At 39.4% G+C, this 19,670-nt stretch overlaps 1 protein-coding gene across 6 annotated transcripts in view; it reads right to left on the reverse strand.

Moving 5' to 3' along the window:
* Positions 1-18,933, reverse strand: part of dctn1b (dynactin 1b) — a 35,078-nt gene extending 16,145 nt beyond the window's left edge. For 3 of the 6 annotated variants that reach the window (XM_031733441.2, XM_039603588.1, XM_039603587.1), the window contains exons 1-5: positions 15,712-16,130; positions 9,917-10,168; positions 7,350-7,428; positions 4,960-4,991; positions 3,134-3,154 (exon numbers count right to left, since the gene is read on the reverse strand). In XM_031733441.2, coding sequence (XP_031589301.1) covers positions 3,134-3,154; positions 4,960-4,991; positions 7,350-7,428; positions 9,917-10,168; positions 15,712-15,744 — 417 coding nt within the window. In that variant the 5' untranslated portion in view covers positions 15,745-16,130. Of the gene's footprint in view, positions 1-3,133; positions 3,155-4,959; positions 4,992-7,349; positions 7,429-9,916; positions 10,169-15,711; positions 16,131-18,883 lie in introns of those variants that run through there. The other 3 variants (XM_039603590.1, XM_039603589.1, XM_039603591.1) reach the window with 2 other exon arrangements.
* Between the last annotated feature and the right edge of the window lie 737 nt (positions 18,934-19,670).

The raw sequence follows: 19,670 nt of genomic DNA on the forward strand, positions 1-19,670 counted from the left end.
GAAGTATACCTTTCTTAGTGAGTCTTGCTATTTCTGAACTGCGCCTAACCATGCTCACTTTACATAGACACATGCCCAGAGTAGAGAGGTTAAGAAAGCCTCTTGTAAAAACTCAGAAATGCAAACATCATAACAGCCAGAGATAAGATCCGAACTTTAAAAGTAACATTAACTGTAGCAAAAGGATTTTTTTTTTAATTTAAAAAGGGAGATTTAATAGTTCGACAGTCTCCTAAAGAGCCGTCTAAGGAAGCGATCGTGATATCTTCCTCAGTTCCACTAATCTGTTGCTCTGCACCAACAGCTGAGCAGGAAGAGAGAGGGATCTCTAAGATGATTAATCCACAAAGTACAAGATACTCTGATTAGTTGTGAGCTTTAAACCTCAAATACTTTCACGTCATGGGCAAAAAAAACATGGGGAGAAAATATCCAATGAGGTTTTAGTAAACAGGCGATGTTTAACAGTATTAGGAATCTGATTGTGGAGAGAAAAAACAAAACAAGCAACAGGACGTCAGGCTGCGGAGGCAGAAAGAAAAACAGCTTATGAGTATCTCTTACAGAGCAGCTTAGAGAAAACTGTCCTGTTCAAATATTAAACATATTTTTCCATAATCCATTCAAATTCTCTCCAGCACACAGACTAAGTGCTACTCTGAGAGTGATGGAGTGAGAGTGGCCAACAGACAGAGTGGATGCTGAGATGGGTGGAGATGTATCAGGTTCCTGCTTTCCCAGCACACAGAGGGAGGATCGCTGCCTCCGAGGTCACTGCAGTGCAGCTTCAACTAAACAAAAGGAGATAAAATTACTGTCCAGAAAGCATAAATAAGCCCAAACACTCAGCTGAGAAAAATAAGGGCTAAGTCTGTGACAGACTTCAGAGTTAAGGGTCAACCTTCAGAACAGCAGTACAAAAGCATTTTACTTTGCTTTTCCTCCGCTGAGTTTCCATTTCGGTCTTGTCTGTAACATTTCCTATTCTTCCTCAGTTTCACCGGCTCTGTGACTGAACATTTGATCCTCCTGCTTTAAAGTTCCCTCCTGATGTTCAAAGTCAGCCTGCCAAGGAGGAGATGCAGACCAGGAGACGATAAAGAAGAACCGAGCTGACGGGAAATCTATACTCTGCAGGTTACTGCAGGCAGGAGGGCAGCTCATTTCACCTCAGTCGCATTCTGACATTTTCAAGGAACGCCTGCATGTATGAGTCAGCCAGGAATGACAAAGAGCAGCGGACAGCCAGCTTGGATGTCATGATAGACGTGTGGGAACAAATACAATATTATAAGGAAATTATATTTTCTAACTTTGTGGCTGGTCTCAAAATAATTGTGTAACAGGATAACGTACACACCACCCTGTCTTTAATAAAGAGCTTTATTAACAAGAGTAATAGGGAGTGGTGCAACAGATGGTCTAGCCCTCTCAGAGCAGTGAAGTCGGTATCATGCAGTCAGTGTGGGATCACATGAAAAGACAGAAGAACTGCGGTTTTCTAAGATGCTTAAAACAACCTTGGAAACTTGGTGACGGTCACACCAAAGACTGATTTAATTTAGTTTGTTCTCTTAATACTAATGCTTTAGTTAGTAATAAATTAAAGTGATTTAGTAAAGCTTTCATTCAAGAGTCAAAGGCTGAATCACTGGACTCTTCAACATAATAAACTCCAAGTCCAAGAACAGAAGTGATCCATCTCCTTCACAAAAACAGAGACTTCAGGGTTTAATATAAAACTGTTAACTTCCATAATAGGTTGCAAGATCTGTTAATGTTATCAAAAATGCATGAATATACAACTTAGTATCTAGACTGAGCAGAAATATCCCAAAAGTGACAGAGGAGTGAATGAGAGGGCAGGACCAAAACCCATGAACCCAAAAACATGTCCTGATCTTTACAGTTATTTTTATTTCATGCAATTAATCTGCTGCAAAAAATATCTATTGCCAAAGCAAAGGTGTAGAACATAAGGTCCTGGGGGCCAGAAACGGCCTGGCAAAGACTCAAATCTGGCCAGTCTTTGAAGAATGTGAAGGAGGATATAAATTTTAGACTTTTAACTGTATTTTTTACAATATTTCCTACTAAGAAAAAGACCTCCCCACAGCCATTCATTCGACACCAAAGTAATTAACCAATAGAAAAACAGTTAAGTAAGACAATTTCCTGTTTTTTCATTGTCTACTATACATTTTTTTAAAGTGTGTCTGTGAATTAACAAAAACATTCTGCTTTATAATTACAGGACAGTGTTGCCAGAACTTTTACAGCTTTTACAGCCTGCAAGACACAGGTGCCCCTCCCCTCCCATGCCAACCAGACAGCAGACCATGGCTTTAAATGAGTGGGGGAGGATCCTAACAGTTGTGCTGACAGATTTCTTCATCGTGTAGAAAATCTGAGACATACTGTTGAAATCATACTTCTTTTTCTCAATTTGATATCGTGGAGATTAAATGTGCAGTTACATTTCTTTACATCGACACAAAGAGGATTTTCACCACTCTGGAACCACCTAAACAAAAAAGTGGGCTGTATGTTGTGCACAATGTAAAATCTGTTTGACATCCCTGGTCCGAAGCCTGAGATAGTTATATAATAATGACGGACTGCTTTTTGCCCTTTTTGTTAGCTCATGTGTGTCATTTTACTTTTATAGATGCAACCTTGCAGAGGCAGTAGGTGGTAAGTGGTAACCATTGTTGTTAAAAAACAATGGTTCCATCCAGGAACCACTGCACGTTCACAGAGACTACCCCCAGATTTGGTGGAGTCTGATGCCTCTAAAAACCCTTTGGACAATTAGCTAACTTAGCATGTTTGAATGTGCACAGAAAGCAGAAGACCAAACAGACAATGTGGGACAGAGCTGCACCGATGCAAACAGAGAGCAGAGAGGGCGGTGAGGTGATGGGACACAGCTTTCATTCATACAAACATAGAGCGCTTCAGTACAGAGACCAGAGATGGCGGTGTGGTAGTCTGCGAGGAGTCATGGGTAAAATGAGGGGTGAGGCTCTGTTGCCATGCAGCAGCGAGGCCATTCAGAGCCACGGTTACCACGGTTACTACGGTCATCATCATAACATTACCACTGTACCGAGGTTAGAGAAACATGCAGCACCTTTTTGGGTTTCACTCCTCGCTGCGTTGGTCAAAGGAGGTAAGGAGACGAGGAAAGGAAGGAGGAGGGAGGGAGGGTGAAGGTTAAAGATCAGGCGTTTGTCAGCGGCATGCCGGAGGTGATGGGAACTGTGGTGGTTTGGACCTGTGTGTTGGACCTCAATAACTTTCACAAACACAAATCTCTTCATAGTCACTTCTCCATTCTCATTTTGTTCATTTCATCCACATTAAAAACCACAGAAAAACACATTAAACTACACTTTTGTGTAAAAATATTTTCATTGCCCATTATTAAATAATTTGATTCAGCCATTTTCCCATGGCTGGTAAAAAAAAATTAAAAAGTACATTTTTATTTTTGTCACTATGACACAAGCAATAACAATGGAAACCATGAGATCCTGCAAATACAGTATATGTAAACAGGAAGTACCACTTCTTTCGAGGGTAAGGTTTTACATATCAGGACATGAAAGATTATCTAGTCCTTACTAGGTATTAAAATTAGATCAACACAACCTGAGATCAACAATAAACAGGAATATATTACGACTTGTACAGTACAAGTCGTAATATATTTAACAAAAACTGAGTGAAAAATCATAAGAAGTGTGTGAAAAACATAAGCACATGATCCAGTAGCTTGCAAAACCACCAACAGCAACAAAAACCTGAAGTGACTGTTTTCACTTTATCATTTACTAAGGACCAGATTATTTTTATTATGTCCTCATACATGAAACCTTACAGGTAACTTTCTTTTTACAATGACTGTACAATTTGTATAAATAAAACAACATAACTGGTAATAGAAAAAAGTTACTTAAATGTGACTCATTTGGAAATATAGTTTTTAAATCAAATGCCTCTATTCTGGTTTTCATTTAACATTAAAAACTTAACTTATTAATACAGGTATACAGGTATTGCTTTTGCTCTTTTCATCAAAAGCGAACTATTACCCCATATTAACAGACTGCAGGTTTAAGGTAAATTTAACCATACTTCTCTTCAGCACCAGATTTCTATTAAAACATATTACGAACAAAATTTAACCTCACTAAATAAATTATTAGTTTGGTCATATCATGATCAGTGCTTTTTGACTCCTGAGTCATGGCTCTGATGTGCTGGATTTTTCTATATTTTTCATTGTGTCTACCAAACATGCAGAGCAACACTGGACTTACGTGAGTAAACAGCGCCCTCTACTGGACAGAATGAACTCATTCAACTCTAGAGCTACAATTTGGTTTAGCACATTTCTGAACTTGTTAAACTCAGATTAAATTATAATTACATAAAGCTGAATTAAGTGGAAACATTTACAGATGTATATGTGCAAGAGCCTCATATAATATTCCATATTGTTTAATAATCCCATTACTTTATTTTTTATTGTAAATTAGAACTAATTACCACATCACAGTGTTATGTTACACTAGTTTCATGTAGGAGTCACCTTTTTAATTCACAGCCATGCTATGATCAAGCCAAATTAAATGTTAATATACTGGAGGCACTTTCCCCAAACACCTGATACTAATAAACCTGTGAAAATGCAACCGTGTCTGACAGCAGCCATCAGAAATGAATTAAATATCTCACATATGAATCTCCCTGCGGAGTGCAAATCGGCAAACAGTAAACACCAACACATAGCACTTATTTTAGTACGTCTATGTGTGTGTGTGCAGGTGGGAGTCTGTATGCATGAATGTGTGTATGTGCAGTGTGGGTGTGTGTGTATTCAGGTGTCAGCCGGCACGTTTGCCTCTGCTTTCCTGCAAACTTTTCGTCACAGTGCAGCGTTATCTGACTCACCAGTTTAGCAGACTTGGCTGACTCCAGGATTTCTGAAGAGATAAAGAAGAAACAAAGAAAGTAAGAAACACATTCCCAGAACATTAAGATACAAATCTTTAAGAGTTATAAAAGTCCCACAGCAGGTTATGGCGCAAAAAGAGTCAACATAATTTATTGTTCATTCACCAGATGGTCAATACTGACTGGCAGCTGTTGAAACCTATATCCACCCTTATTTAAAATTCACTTCTCCATGCCCTTTTTTTCCCTACTCATGTTATTGAAGGAAAGTGTTATTTGCATGCTGGTGATCTCACCGTCACTTTCAGAGCCCCTTTTACAAATCACTTTCAGAGAAAAGCCAGATCGTAAGACAATAACTTTTCTTTCTGGCTTTCAGGCTGGCAGAGTTCCAAATTAAAGGCTCTGACTCACATAACGCCTCCAGCAGCAGGTAAAAGAGACAGAAATCTGCATCCTGGAAGATTTGTGTAATAGTAATAATCTGAATAATGTCTCTTTCTTCCACTCACAGAAAATAAAACTAATATAAATGTGATTGTGTTTTACAAACTTGGATGTCAGAGATTATTGTGAAAGGGCAACAGAAGCAGATGTTCCAATGCCAATATTTTCTTGATTTCAGTTGGTTGATTGATTGATTTCATTTGTGTCTTGGAGGCCCTTCTCATGTTAAAAAAATTAGAAAATATTGGCAATAAGGCAGAGGTAAAATTACAATGCGTACAATGTGCCTTGCCACAAATTAGCAACAACAGGCAAAACAAGAGAAAACTCTAAAGTTGAGACCCACAGTGGCTGAATATATTTGAAGATATGAAGATGTAATATGGGAAGACCTGGGAAGGCATGTTGTCAGAATTCAATAACATTGAATGGATAGTTGTAAAGCCAGAGTGGATATAAAACTCACTGAAAAAGGTACCAGAACAAGAGACAGACATTTTTTAAATATATTTATGGGGTGTAAAAAAAAGTAGCTCACCTAAATAGACTGGAGCCTTTTGAATGCTATTACTTATACCTGTCAGCTACACTTACTGCTCATCTTTCCCTCTGAATTTTGGTGCAGAGCAGCATTTACAGAAGCACTCAGCGTTTCAAGGCTTTTTCTTTGCGTCACTGCTTTAAATGAAAAAGTGTCTTGTTGCCAGGTTACATCTGAATCAACTGTCCAGTCTCATTTAATCTGCCTTTTTATGGCCCAGATGTCCATCACAAATCCCACAAAAAAAGTATTTACCACTAAAACATCACGAGTTTAGTGGGGAGAAATTAATGTGTTATCCACATATATGTGTGTTAATATTTCAAATCCACATTGGGATCCACATTCATAATTCCCTCACTTGATAAGACGTGACATGATAATATATTTCCTTGTAATGTTAATCTGCTGTAGATTGTTTTATGGTTTTTAGACCTGCCACTTCTTTTGTCCTTCATTTGTCCAGTTTCCTAATTTTTCTAAGGACATGCTGCACACCAAGTTTTCAGCTAATAAGTCTTTCGAAATCACCTTATTTGTGCAAAAAAAATCAATTTTATGCCTGTTAAACTGTGTTATCTTTAACATTTTATATAGATTCAATTAAATAAGTGGAACACATTATATGTTCTTGTGACAGTCTGTTCGTAACAACATGCATAAAATGGGAATTTAAAATTCGTTCTGTGCCAAGCTATCTGTAATGCGTAGAGACGTAGACACAAGTTAAGTGCCTTTTTTATGCTTGAATGATTTACACGTCAGTGTTATGGGACTTTAAAAAAATAAATATATAAAAACATTCCTCTGAAAACAGCCAGAAGAATGAAGTTTGGAGAACTAGTGCTCAAAAGGTTTGCAAAAAAGTCCGGCTCCTTGGAAGACAAAAACAAAGATATGAGGGGTGGCTCAAGATATCTGCAAAGTACTCTTAAATAAAGAGAACAGCTATTGTTTAAACTGTGGCCCGATCATCATCATCATCACCTTTCTTTATAAAGCACTTTAAAACAACCACCGATGAAGAGTTTGACATCTGCTGGTGGCTAACTTACCGTATGTGGGATTCAAATCCAGAATTTTTACTTGTTATTCAATCATCACATAAGTAAAACCAGGCAGCATCCCTGTAATAAGATTCTAAATGTACCAAAGTGCTTTTATATCTTAGATCTTCAGCTGTCCATCTAAACTACAGCAGGAGAGCAGGTGAGAATAAACCCTGCTCATTGGTTTCAAATATGGCATACACACTTACTATCAGGCTCTATAAGGACAGGATAGACTGGATTTTACTGAGTTTTGGCATTTTTTTTTATTTTACTGATAAAGCAGTACCAGCAGAATACTAAAGACGATCTGCAAATATGACCATCTGGATGTGTGTGTGCGTTCTCACCTCGTTTGGGAACCTTGCCAGTGCCAGGCTCAGGTGTCTCAGGAGACGTTGTGTCTGCCCCATCATCTACCAGCTGGATCTGAGACAGTGGGAGAGAGACGGTTAGTCATGTCTTCCAAAAACACAACTGTGAGTGCTGCTGTTAAATGAAAGAGGTGACAGAGATGAAAAGGCACATCGCAAAAGGGGAGCCACAAGTGAGCCTTTTAAGCCAAGCAGGAGACATGCTGAAGAGGATTAGTGACACAACTGCTAATCTACAGTAAAGCTGAATCTTATGCATGAACGTATAATTCTACATAGTTTTGATGTTTCTTTTTAGCATTAAATTTGTATCACTTTTTTTCAGCACAATCAAAAGGTAAAAAGGTTTAAAAGTTACTGGTAACTGTAACAGAACACACAAAGTATAAACTGTTCGCTGCTAATATTTAAGTACAACCACCATCACATTAATTGGTAATGATTTTTTAGCCCTGAAGTGGACGGATTTGACAAGCAGCCAAAGAGTGATTGATGTGTTTGGATTCAGCAATGTAGACATCTCGTTCTGATTTGATGACTGCAACAACTTTGTGTAATTTGATCATAATAAGCTACCGTAAAATGGTGCTTGTCCCAGCACTAAAACCAATGCAATTAAACTGACAGTCACAAAGACAGATGTGACAATACTGCAAGTTACATTGCACTGACTGTTTATTATTGTGTGCTTGCACATAAGAGATATCCTGTATGAGTGTAACAGAGCATGAATGTAACATAGCGGTATCATTTCCTCCAAAACTAAATCACTTATTTCAATAAATCTTTTGACTTTTTCTTTTTTAGTAGTAACAGTCCAGTTCCACATTAGGTTGGCAACCCTAGAGATGTAGATTACAGTCATATGATTAACATAAACCTCACTGTAAACTTGCTCCTTCCAAACAGATTTATTTATTTATTGCCAGACTCAGTGTGGCCTTCTCTTAGCGCTACTTATGAAGGATAAAGCTGGTAAAGTAAGCCATCGTAATAATCACAGGTCCATAACCTTAGCTAGTATAATGTGTCAGATAATCTATTGCAGGATAAATACATTTTTTTTTATTTAAACCCAAACATGGAACTGGTCTATGTATATATAGTTTAAAGGAAATTATAAACAAACACAAGAAAAGAAGTCAGTTTGTATTTGTTTTATTTCTATGCCTGCAAACCTTTGATTGTGTAAAACAGAGTTATTTTGCTGAGCTGAGTCATAAAGGGATGCCTGAATACATTGGAAGAGTTCTGATTTATTTCTATTCCAAACAGATGTTACAAGTAAAATGAAGAGGCAGCATTTCAGCCCTAATAGTGTTAGAGGAGGAAGAATTTTCTCCCGGTTCTTTTTAATATTTTGGTTGAAGATTTGGCGTGCCTGTAAACTGTGTGCATGGTTGATAATAATCTAGATCACTGGTTCTTAACCTGGGTTTGATCGAACCCTGGGGGTTCGGTGAGTCGGTCTCATGGGTTCGGCAGAGCCTCCGCCGTGACATGCACGGCTCATTTTGTGCACCAGTAAAAAACACATCTATGTCTTGAATTTGAAAAAAATCACATTTTATTTTTCACTAAAGAGGGGTTCAGTGAATGCGCATATGAAACTGGTGGGGTTCGGTACCTCCAACAAGGTTAAGAACCACTGATCTAGATATTCTGAACCATATTATGTATGCCAATGATCTTGTGTCCAAGTACTGCTGGTCGCCAGCAGCTCCTTCACATATGTTCTCCTTATGGTGTTGAACATCTACATATGATTATAGAACCAATGAGGCCAAACACCTAGTATTTCCAGAATTTGAATAATCAGATATTAATGCTGTCTGCAATAAGGTCAAATATCTTGAACATGTTATTATAGATCAAATGATGGATGACAAAGTTATTTACAGGCAAAGCTGGATGATGTAAGCACAACCAAGCATCCGTTAATGAATATTTAATGCATGTACAGACAGAGTGAAGATCTCTTTATTTAGAGCATATTGTACACCTGTACCTGTTTCTCCCACAGTCTAAAGACATGATAGCGAGATTAATTAGTGATACTAAACTTATAGTTGTTGTTGTGGGTGTGAGCTTGAACTTTTGATATGCATTAGTTTTATGTAAAAAAATGGAACTGAATTAAAGCCTCTGCAACCCTGATCAGGATAAGCAGTTAAGAATATAGATGGATGGTTTCACAAGAAAGAAGTTTTAATTTACAAAAAAGAAAAAAAACATAAGCAGCAAAAATGTTAAACTACTGTAATTTTAGTTTATTCTATCATCTCCTCCAGGTCACTATAGTTGAATTATGGTCACATTATGCAGAATTTTGAGGGAGAGAAACTCGGAGCTGTTGCAGATCAAAAAGAATAACCAAAGACCCTGAAGCAACAAAAAAACGAAGCCACGACGGAAGACAATAAAGGAAAATATCAGCCCACACACACACAGCACACTGTGCCACATAAAAGGAAAACAAAATCTCTTATGTGTTAAAAAAAATAACTGGGGTAAAGACATTTACTTAATACACCTGTAGTTACCTGTGACTGTCTCACAAAAATCCCATGATTCTCTTCACAGGTGAAGTAACGCTTGCCCTGTACCGTGCCGTCATTTTTGCCCTTGGCTTCATCCAGGATGACCCCCACCCATTTTCCAGAGGCAAAGAGGGTGGTCCCGATGTAGGCCACTGTGCCACGCTGCCCCTTCCCAATTACCTCCACCAGGGAGCCCACTTTGACGGGCCGCCCGCCCCCGTCTGAGCTCATCCTGCTGCTGCCACTGCTGGTGGTCTGGGTGGGACGAGGAAAGAAAACACAGACCTGGGCTGTTAAAACAGGCATTTATAATCAGCTCGACATCACAGGTGATTTAGTTTGGACAGCCAAGTGGTATTTCATGTTTAACATTAGATTTATGTAAATCAAATGTATTTATGTTAAATACTACTGTTTAGTTTATTTTGAAAGAACCATTTTTCATATTGTGTTGGCAAAGGTTTTCAAATAATTGCTATTTAACATTCAACAGATTGTCAAGATGACTGAACTGGTTGTGTTCTGGTTATATTTCTATTAGTGCTGTTAAGGAGCGTTAATCTCGTTAAAATGACGTTAACGCCATAACCGCATTAACGTGGCAAATCTCCGTTGCGGATCGCCCAGTGTGTGGGGCTGCGTGGGGCTGCACGGCGCTAACGCGTTAACGAGCTAACCGCGCTAACGCGTTGACACCGTGCAGCCCCACGCACGGGGCAATCCGTGTTAACTCGCTAACAGACATTTTCCGCGTTAATGCGGTTATGGCGTTAACGTCATTTAAACGAGATTAATGCTGACAGCAGTAATTTCTATATAAAAGTAAGGTTGCCAAACACTTGCGTCCTTTCGCAGTTAAGTCGTAGTCATGCAGAAACTTCTGAATTTCTTTAAAAAAATGTTTTTAAAAAAAGTTCAAATGAATTTGAAATTGTATATTTGTGATTTTCCCCAATTTATCACAGTTAATCATCACATTATAACAAACAATTGCATATAATTACCAACTTGACCCAATTTAATCTGATAGCAGACTGACAGCAAACTGACTCTGTCTTATTGTCATTTTCATGCACTCCCGATGGACCTAAGACCCTTAGAAGAGAGTAACTGACCGCGAGTGGTCACAGGCGTGGTCGCCGACCTTAACAGGCAACAATATTGCAAGATCATTGCATATGGCAATAGTAATTTTGGTCAAGTTGCTGTTTCCAATCACTGTTTTCCCTAGTGTGACTGTAGCAAAGACTCATTAGCTCAGGGATTAGGGTTGGTTGGGTGATACAACAGAAGGTGGTTTTATGAGACCATGCTGGTACACAGTGGCTCACCTTTGAGGGACAGAGGACCAGGCCTCATCCTGATGCTGCTCTCTCTAAATGTCAGTGCATGCTTGAACAGCACTGCTCTTTCTTTCTAGCTGAGAAGGCAAACTTTATGGTAATTCCATGGCAACAAACACCTGAGATGTCACAATGCAATTTGGATGTGTGAAGAACAAAATGCACACAAGAACGTTTTCAAATTGGCTTCAGCTACAATATTTTGTAATCAAATAATGCTGCATAACCCAATTTACAGAGCAATGTCCTAGAATTGATGGTGACTCAGCAGAACAGTGCAGAGGGGAGCAGATATCATTCTCTGCTTCAGCTTACTGTAAACACACACCGTCTATGTGTTGCCGTTTAACTTAAAGGTTAAACTACACAAAATCCTTTGTGAAAGTTTAACCAAAAACAGAAAAACAACTATAGCATGAAGACTCTTCGACAGACACTGTATCCTCTGCTGTCACTACTGCTGCAAGAAGCTGTGCTGTTATGTTAATTTGGGGCTTTTAATGATTTCTTAGAAGTGTTCATTTTCTAGAGTGGAATGATTGTACATCATACATCTTTACTGACTTTAACAAAACAAGAGTTGCGTGCACAAGTTTTTTATCCAGTTTATTTTGGAATAACTGTAATCTATGCATGTTAAAAAGTATACAGCCTTAAATATATACATAAACTCGCTCAAATCTGGTAACAAGTGGTGCTGAAGGTTCAAAAAAGAGGTCTGTGTCTTTTAACTTGATAATGCCAAGCCCGATTAACTTGTCGTTAGTGATCATGACTGACTGGAACTGATAGTTTCGCTTTGTCAGCATCTCATTGGACTGCCCAATAGTCAGCACAGTAGGAAAGTCCAACAAACTCAGTGAAGATCGAAGAATGAGTACAATTGCTTGACCTGATGATCCCGATGTTGTTTGGATGAGTCACCACTCTGCCAAAGTCTGGAAAAAGGCCTAAACTGTTATACTCAGTTGTGGGAAAATTGGTTAGGATCAACCCAGGAACCACCAAGGCTCAAGCCTGCCATGAGCTGAAAGCTACCAGAACAGCATCTGTCATGGTCCTAAGTCTGTTGACTCAGTGTTTTTGTTTTTGATTAAGAATGTCTTATGTTTCTGATTAATTCTTGTTAAGATTTGCTAGTTCTTAGGTTTGATTTCTGTGCTCCCTCTGTTTAGTGTCTAGTCTGTGTCTCTGTGCCTGCCCTGGTCCCACATCTCCCCGTCTAAGTTATCCCTGTCCTTGTCTTCCCTCTGTACCGTGTCATTATCGGGTCTCTGAGTCTGTGTCTGTAAGTTCAGTTGTTGTGCTTCCTGTTTCACTTTGAAAGTCTGTCTGTATTCTGTGTTGCTCCCTTGTCTCGTCCTGCCCAATTAGTCCCAGCTGTGTTTCCCTTCTGTCTCCTGTTTCTTGATTACCCCTGTCATCCCCTACTTGTTGTCACGTTGTTCCCTCTCCATGCGGTCTTCACCTCTGTGTTACGATAGTTTTCTAGTTCTCAGTTCAAAGCTTAGCTTTCTAGTTTCCCCAGTTTCCTAGGTAATGCTTAATGCTTTGAGTTCTTGTTTTGTTTCCCTGTATTCATGAAGAGTTCTTCCAGCAATCAATGCTGCTCTTTAGTGTAACCTTCCAATCTCCTGCCTGCCACACAGCACAACATGACAGCGTCACTGTCCACAGTGAAGCCAGTTTCACATCGCAATGGACTAAGAGCCATCTTTTGTGCCGACCAAGAAAGAAACCTCTGCTTCAAATCCACTACACATTGGGCCTGTGTAAAATCAACACCTTTAAGCTTGACTGAAATTTGTAGCTGCCCATATTAATAAATCAAACTAATTCTGGAGAAAAGTTTTATGGTCAGACAGAACAAAGATAGCACTATCTGGTCACGACAAAAGGTATGTTTGAAAGAGTAAAGGTGAGGTTTTCACTGTACCAACTGTCAAGCATGGTGGTGGTAGAATCATGCTCTGGGGCTGTTCTGCTGCCAGTGATACCAGTACACTGAACAAAATGAATGGAACAATGAAGGAAGAGGACTACCTCCAAATCCTTCAACTTCACCTCAAATCACCAGCTACGGTTAAAACTTGAACACAGTATTTTAACAGGACAATCATCTCAAACACACATCAAAATTGGTTTTGGAATGAATAAATCAGGCTGAAATTAAGTTTCTGGAACAGCCCTCCCAAAAGAAAGGCAATCAACCAGTTTAAATGAACTCTACCAATTTTTCCAAGAAACATTGTCAAATATCCAGCCAAAGCACCTGGTCAAGGTGCAACTTGCCAAGGGACATTTAACCAAAGTGGAGGTGTACGTATATATTTGAGGGGTTTTTTTGCCCTGTGTGGAATAGAGAAAGTCCAAAATAAATTCAAACTTGTGCACCGAGTTCTTGTTTTTAAAGTCAGTGAAGAAGTATGCAATAAAACTATTCCCCTCTGCAAAAAGAACAATTCAAAGAAATAATTCAAAGCCCTGTGACATTTATGTCCATAATGAGTCGATGTAAATTTCTGAACACAAATGTACATTATGGTAATTGTAGTTCTAAACATAAACCTTTGACTTTACTTCTTGTTTTCTGTGACACACTCACTCCAAAAATGTCCAAAGAGTTAACAACAGCTGAACAAGTTTTCCAGTCCTGTTTTAGTGAGCCTCAGTTAATGTCCTCTTTGGCCTACATGGTGATTAAAGTGGCGTCTAGTCTACAGTGAAGGTCCTCAATAAAGGCAAAATGCAACAGGTGTCTACTCTCTTCAAAAGAAATCAACACAAGTACACTGGACTGCCATTTGTTATTCAGATAGCAAAAGCTTAAAAAACAATTGATGTGATTTATGGACCAAGACACGCATTTTGTTAACTGGATTATCCACTGTGTAAGTATAACTTCATGCGTTCAAGGAAAACCCTGTATTCAAACATGTGGCTTACCATGCTACATATTTGGTATAAGTTTGAACTTGTTAGCTTTTAGGTCTTCAAAATCTAATCAGATCATCTGCTCCATATAAAGCATGAAGTTTCCACTACATTGTGCATTATTCTTGAGTTTCAGTATTCATGAAAACATTAAAACATAAAATCTGGTTAAACCACATGCCTAAAGGTCTTAGACAATCCGTCGTCCATATTTACCCTAATGTAAGGTCACTGAAACTTTGCAAAGTATACATTGGAATGTTGTAAAGCAAGGAGCGCTTTGCACAATCACACCAAGAATTTTAATGGTCATAAAACCCTGGCTTGACAAACATATTTAAAGCATAAAGTTGGTGTTTCAATGATTTAAAGGCACTAAGCACTCACCTCACACTCGATGAAAGTTACGCACATGTATCTGTATTATAAACAAACATAGCCCCTCACATATAAAGTCAGACAGCCACTGCTGATATTCACTTATGTGGCAGCTTGGATCCCCTTAACTGTTTAAAGTCTAATTAACTCATCTTATAATTCATGACCAACATGGAGCGAGACATTTTAACTAGTCATGAGCAATAAATGATGCTTCCACAGTTTCTACGTCACAGCTGAGCTTTTATTTAAAGCCGTCAAATCACTTCAGATTCATAAGAGAAACAGCAGTCTACATGGCTTCATAGGGCAACACAGCTCAACAATCTGCAATCAAACATCCATCAGGGGATTACACTTGATGTCATAATGAAAAACTTGAAAGTTAACGAGTCTGTAATGATGTATTCACCGCTCTTCAGTCATTGCTTAGAACCGTTTGCCATGTGCTGGAGGCAGAAGACCCAAGGAGGGCATGCTGAATTATTTAGTGCCACTCTACTCTTACAACACACGCAAGGCTCGCACTGACTTTAAAGCTGAAATAAGATGAAAAACACGCATGTAGCCTTTTGATTGTCAGCCTGATGTTTTATTTAAGTACAAAAAGCTGTCATATGTGTGGTTGCCACAGACCGCCTCCATGTAAATTAAAATCCATACAGTCTAGGAGCTATTTTTGCTTAGTAAGCTGACATGTAAGATCACACACTGATGTCATCCCTCCCATTGACAGCAAAGTCGCCTGACTCAGACACGGATGACAAACAGGAAGTCTTCTTGGCTCATGGATTGTGTGTTTAGTTGATAACAAAAAGCGAGCCAACTACCTACCAACTAGTTCACAGGTCGTCAGAGTCAAGTCATAGCAAAGGTATGAGCTCTCAACATCGCAGCAGCAATGTTGATATTGCCCCGGAGGGGCATTTGAGCCGAACAAAGAGGCGACAATTCAGACAGAGGAATGCAGCAGTGAAATGGATTAGAAACCCTCCTATTGAAGGCAGGAATTGACAAGGAGGGGAGACAGAGTGAAACAAATCAAAGAAACCTTACAGAAACAATGGCTCGCTGAGCAGGACAAACTTAAACGCCACTCAGACCATTCATTCAACTACCTTGAGCGTATATACATCCACTCACCCGGGTGTACGTATTCCTCCTAGTGTGTGACATGATTCCTGGTTGCCGAGCCCCCCACTCAAAACTGCCAGTCTTGACTGAAAGAGCGTGTTATTGGGGAGAGCGTCAGCCAGACAGAAGGGGGTCGAGGAGAGGGGAGTGGGGTTCAGTGATGCTGCCGGAGCGTCTCCCTCTTCCTCTCTGTCTCCTCGCAGAATCACACCATCCCTCTCCTATTGCTCACAGTACAGCCTGAGCTCCCAAAACTCCACCGTCCCTCCTCTCTGCTGCCCACAAGCCAAAGTCTGCGGGAGCTTTTTTCACCCTATCAGGAAGCCTCTGATGGGGATGCTGCCAATCCAGCCCTCTGTTTAAAGGTGCCAAAGGCGAACAGCAGTGATACGAAGAGGGGAAAAAATAGAGCCAGGCTGGGTCTGCTGTGAGCGCATCAGCTGAGGAGCAGCACTGCACTGTGCTGTGTCTAAGCTGGCTTCTGCAGGAGGGAGGGTGGTTTAGGCCCAGACAGTGCTGCTGGGTCCTAAAGCCTGCAGACATGCTTCTCAAAATAGACAGCTATTATTCCCATGCATGCCCTCATTATTTAGGATGATGCAGAGGTTCAGGCTTGTTTTTTTACTTCTTATCATGACTGCACTGATCAAAGTCTACTTTCAGCCTCGACAACACAGACTTTTAAGGTAAAAATTAATAATATTGACTCAAGTTATGATTAATCAGTCAGGAAATGGGAAAAAAAAACATACGGGGTCATAAATACATTTAAAAAAAGCTGAAATTACACTAAACCTAATTTCTCACTGCACTGCAGCCTATAATGGATTTCCAGTTTTTTGGTGTGTTGTTTTTTTACAAAGCATTCCACTTTCTTTCATCTGCTAGAGTGAGAACTGGGAGGGGGGAAAAGTCAAGAAAAAACAGGTGCTAAGCATTTTTCATCCAGTGGGAGGTGAACCAGTTCAAGTTAATCAACTGCTGTTTCATTGTGGTTGAACACAAAAGGTCCAGGTGATGCTCCATAACACAGCACATTGTAAGCAAAAAGCGGCAGAGGTTGCATTAGGATCCAGCCTAAAACTGTGGCCCATCACAGAGCAAGGATTAGTTCTTTTATCTGCTAACTGCATGGCTGGAGCTTTTCAACTCCCAGTCCTCTCTGTTTCTCTGCTGTCATCTCTTTGCAATGGAAGCAAGCGCTGCAGGGTTTCTGTGTAAAAGCTTTCAGCTTAGAGGCTGATGAGAAACGCTGGAACACTATGCACGTCAGCAGCAGAACAAAAGGAACCCAAGCCTTCAAGAGAGGAGAATATTTTTCCTTTCAATATAATGCAGTACTTATAAAGCTTCAGCAACAAAGCATGGGCCAGGATAACAACAAAAACCAGCCATGTATGCAAACCACAGACTAATATTTCAGCTGGGGGTAGCTGGGGATGTTTAGGGACACAAAACAAACCTCTGCAGTGTCTTTGCACCCTTTTATGCAAATGATGGAGGCAGAACCAAAAAAAGGGGGTGTTGGGCATTTGTGGGAAGAAATAGAGAAGGGGAGCCTCTTATCTCTCTAAAGACTAGCAGACAGCCTAATTCAAAGCTCGTCCTCCTTATAGAAGATGAGGGTGATGGAAGAGAAACTGAGAAAGAGGCGGTGCTGCTGCTTTGAGCCCACTCAGACCAGCGAACGGGAAGGACGCAGGAACAGAGGTGACACTCTGGGATTTTAAGCAGGAAAATTACAGCCACGCTGCACCTCAGTCTGTCTGTCCGGGAGGAACAAATCGATATCACTCAACAAGGTAAAAACGAGCATAACTATTGCTCCAAGGCAGCTTTTATTTAGCAGAAGCTTGGCTTATATGACACAAAATTTGCCAATATGGACACAGCAGCTGACGGTCGACTGAAAAAAAAAAACTGCAGCATCATCCAGGTAGAGTTTTAGAGGTGACCATTTTTAAAAGGAGACACTATGTTAAAGAAAAGAAACTAACTGAAATAAATGTAATAAATAATTTGTTCATTTTAGGTCAAGAAATATTGAGGTTACTGTGATTATTTTTAGCTTGGTTTATTAATCTTTATGTGAATAACAAACATAATTAATGGACTTATATGAGTCATTGAATTATACATTTAAATTGTAATCAGTGTAGTTGAGCAGTGTCACTCAAGTTTATTTGAAGTGAGATTAAAACAGCAGATGTGACTATGCAAACCTTTTTTCAAACACTGTTTTTAAATGTGTCTAATTGCTGGAGAATACTGGGGGAATTACAGCCTGTAATGCTTGCATGTTAATGATATTCAGGATGGTCTCATCACTGAGCAATGCATATAAGAAAAGTAGGTCATCAGTTGAATAGTTGTGTAAAGTCAGCACTTCATCGCTGTATGCATTCAATTAGGATTTTAGTGCATAAAACACAAAGCACCCTTAGTATAAACTGGTATAAAGTGTTTATAGTGTGCATGTCTATAGTTTGTACCATATGTGTACATATGTAATCTGGTGCCATCTAGTGTGTATAAAATCTACTGAAGGCTAAAATTCTGCTGCAATAATCGGGACATACAATGATATCTTATTTATACATGTATTACTGGGAAAGAATTAAGATACTAATACACATTAAAATAATAACTATATACATTTCTGCGTATTGCTTCTGCTGGTAATCATAATAAATCACAGCATGGGTGTGGCTGAAGCCCTACGGGACATTTTCTCCCGACAGATTAACCAAACTGGATGACAAATTAAGAAAAACAATCCGGATTAGAAGATTATTTAATTTAACCGAGAATAATCATCCCTTTAGGATTGGATATCGACACAGCCGCCTTAATCGCAAGCAAGGCTCATTACACTTGCCATGTTCTTCATTATTAGTCGTTTTAATGTGAGAACATTTAATTTTAACAGCTGTAACTAATACTAAACCTTAATTTTAACGCTCACATTTGGTGCTGTCAGCTGTCAGGCAGACACTCCCTGATCAGCTGCTAGCAGCAGCGTTCGTTAGCTTCGTTTGGCAATTTCAATAAATGAATAAAATAATAATATCCAAGAGATAATATTAAGAAAATACACAAGCTTATAGTTCAAGACAGGTGTGTGTGTGTATTCTGAGTTAAAACCCCGACGGTCAGATGATAAATATGCACTAAAACCTACCTGTTTACGTCAAAATATCCGGCTAACCGCTCCGCTTCGTCCCTGACAGGCTACATCCATCCATGGAGGTCTGGCCGGACACATCCACTTCGAGGTGGCCGAGCTGCTGCCTGACTCAGCCCGCCTGACACAAACTCAGGGGCCCGATGAAAACTTAAGTATTTAAACGAGCTCAGCAGCACAAAGATGACACGGTTTAAACACATACAGACTGAGGCTATATCAACAAAAAAAAAATGAAATAACTTTTTAATTTAAATTTTGCCCTTTTCTGTCATTTTTTGTGCTATTTATCATGGCATTATTTTGTACTTATTTCCTGATTACAGGCAAGTACAAAAGTACCTTATATCACAATTTAAGTATAAATTGTAAATTAAAAAAAATACTCTTCACAGCTTTAATTACTTTTAAGGAATATGTTGCCTGACACAGGCGAGCATCACTGAGGTGGTAGTGATTTACAGCGAGGCAAATAGCATGTAAAATAAACCTAAACCAAAGCAGTGACCCAAAATATCTGTTTGGGTTCTTCACCCTGCAGCCACAACCTCCCCCTGGCTCACAGTAGACACTGTTGGGCTGAACAGCTGTCAGCTTCCTTTTTGGGCCTCCAGCAGTACAGTCTATAGTCTCAACACTCTGCTCAGAGGACCATAGAAATAAAGATGACTTCAGGTAGTTTTCTGTGCATAGAGGTATTAAGTGATTTGTACATATATGAGTGTATTTCTGGATGAAACAGAAGTAGTGCATGCACTGTAATAATACACACCACTGTGCAAAA

Source organism: Oreochromis aureus, linkage group 19 (genome assembly GCF_013358895.1).
Source record: "Oreochromis aureus strain Israel breed Guangdong linkage group 19, ZZ_aureus, whole genome shotgun sequence".
Taxonomy (NCBI): Eukaryota; Metazoa; Chordata; class Actinopteri; order Cichliformes; family Cichlidae; genus Oreochromis; species Oreochromis aureus.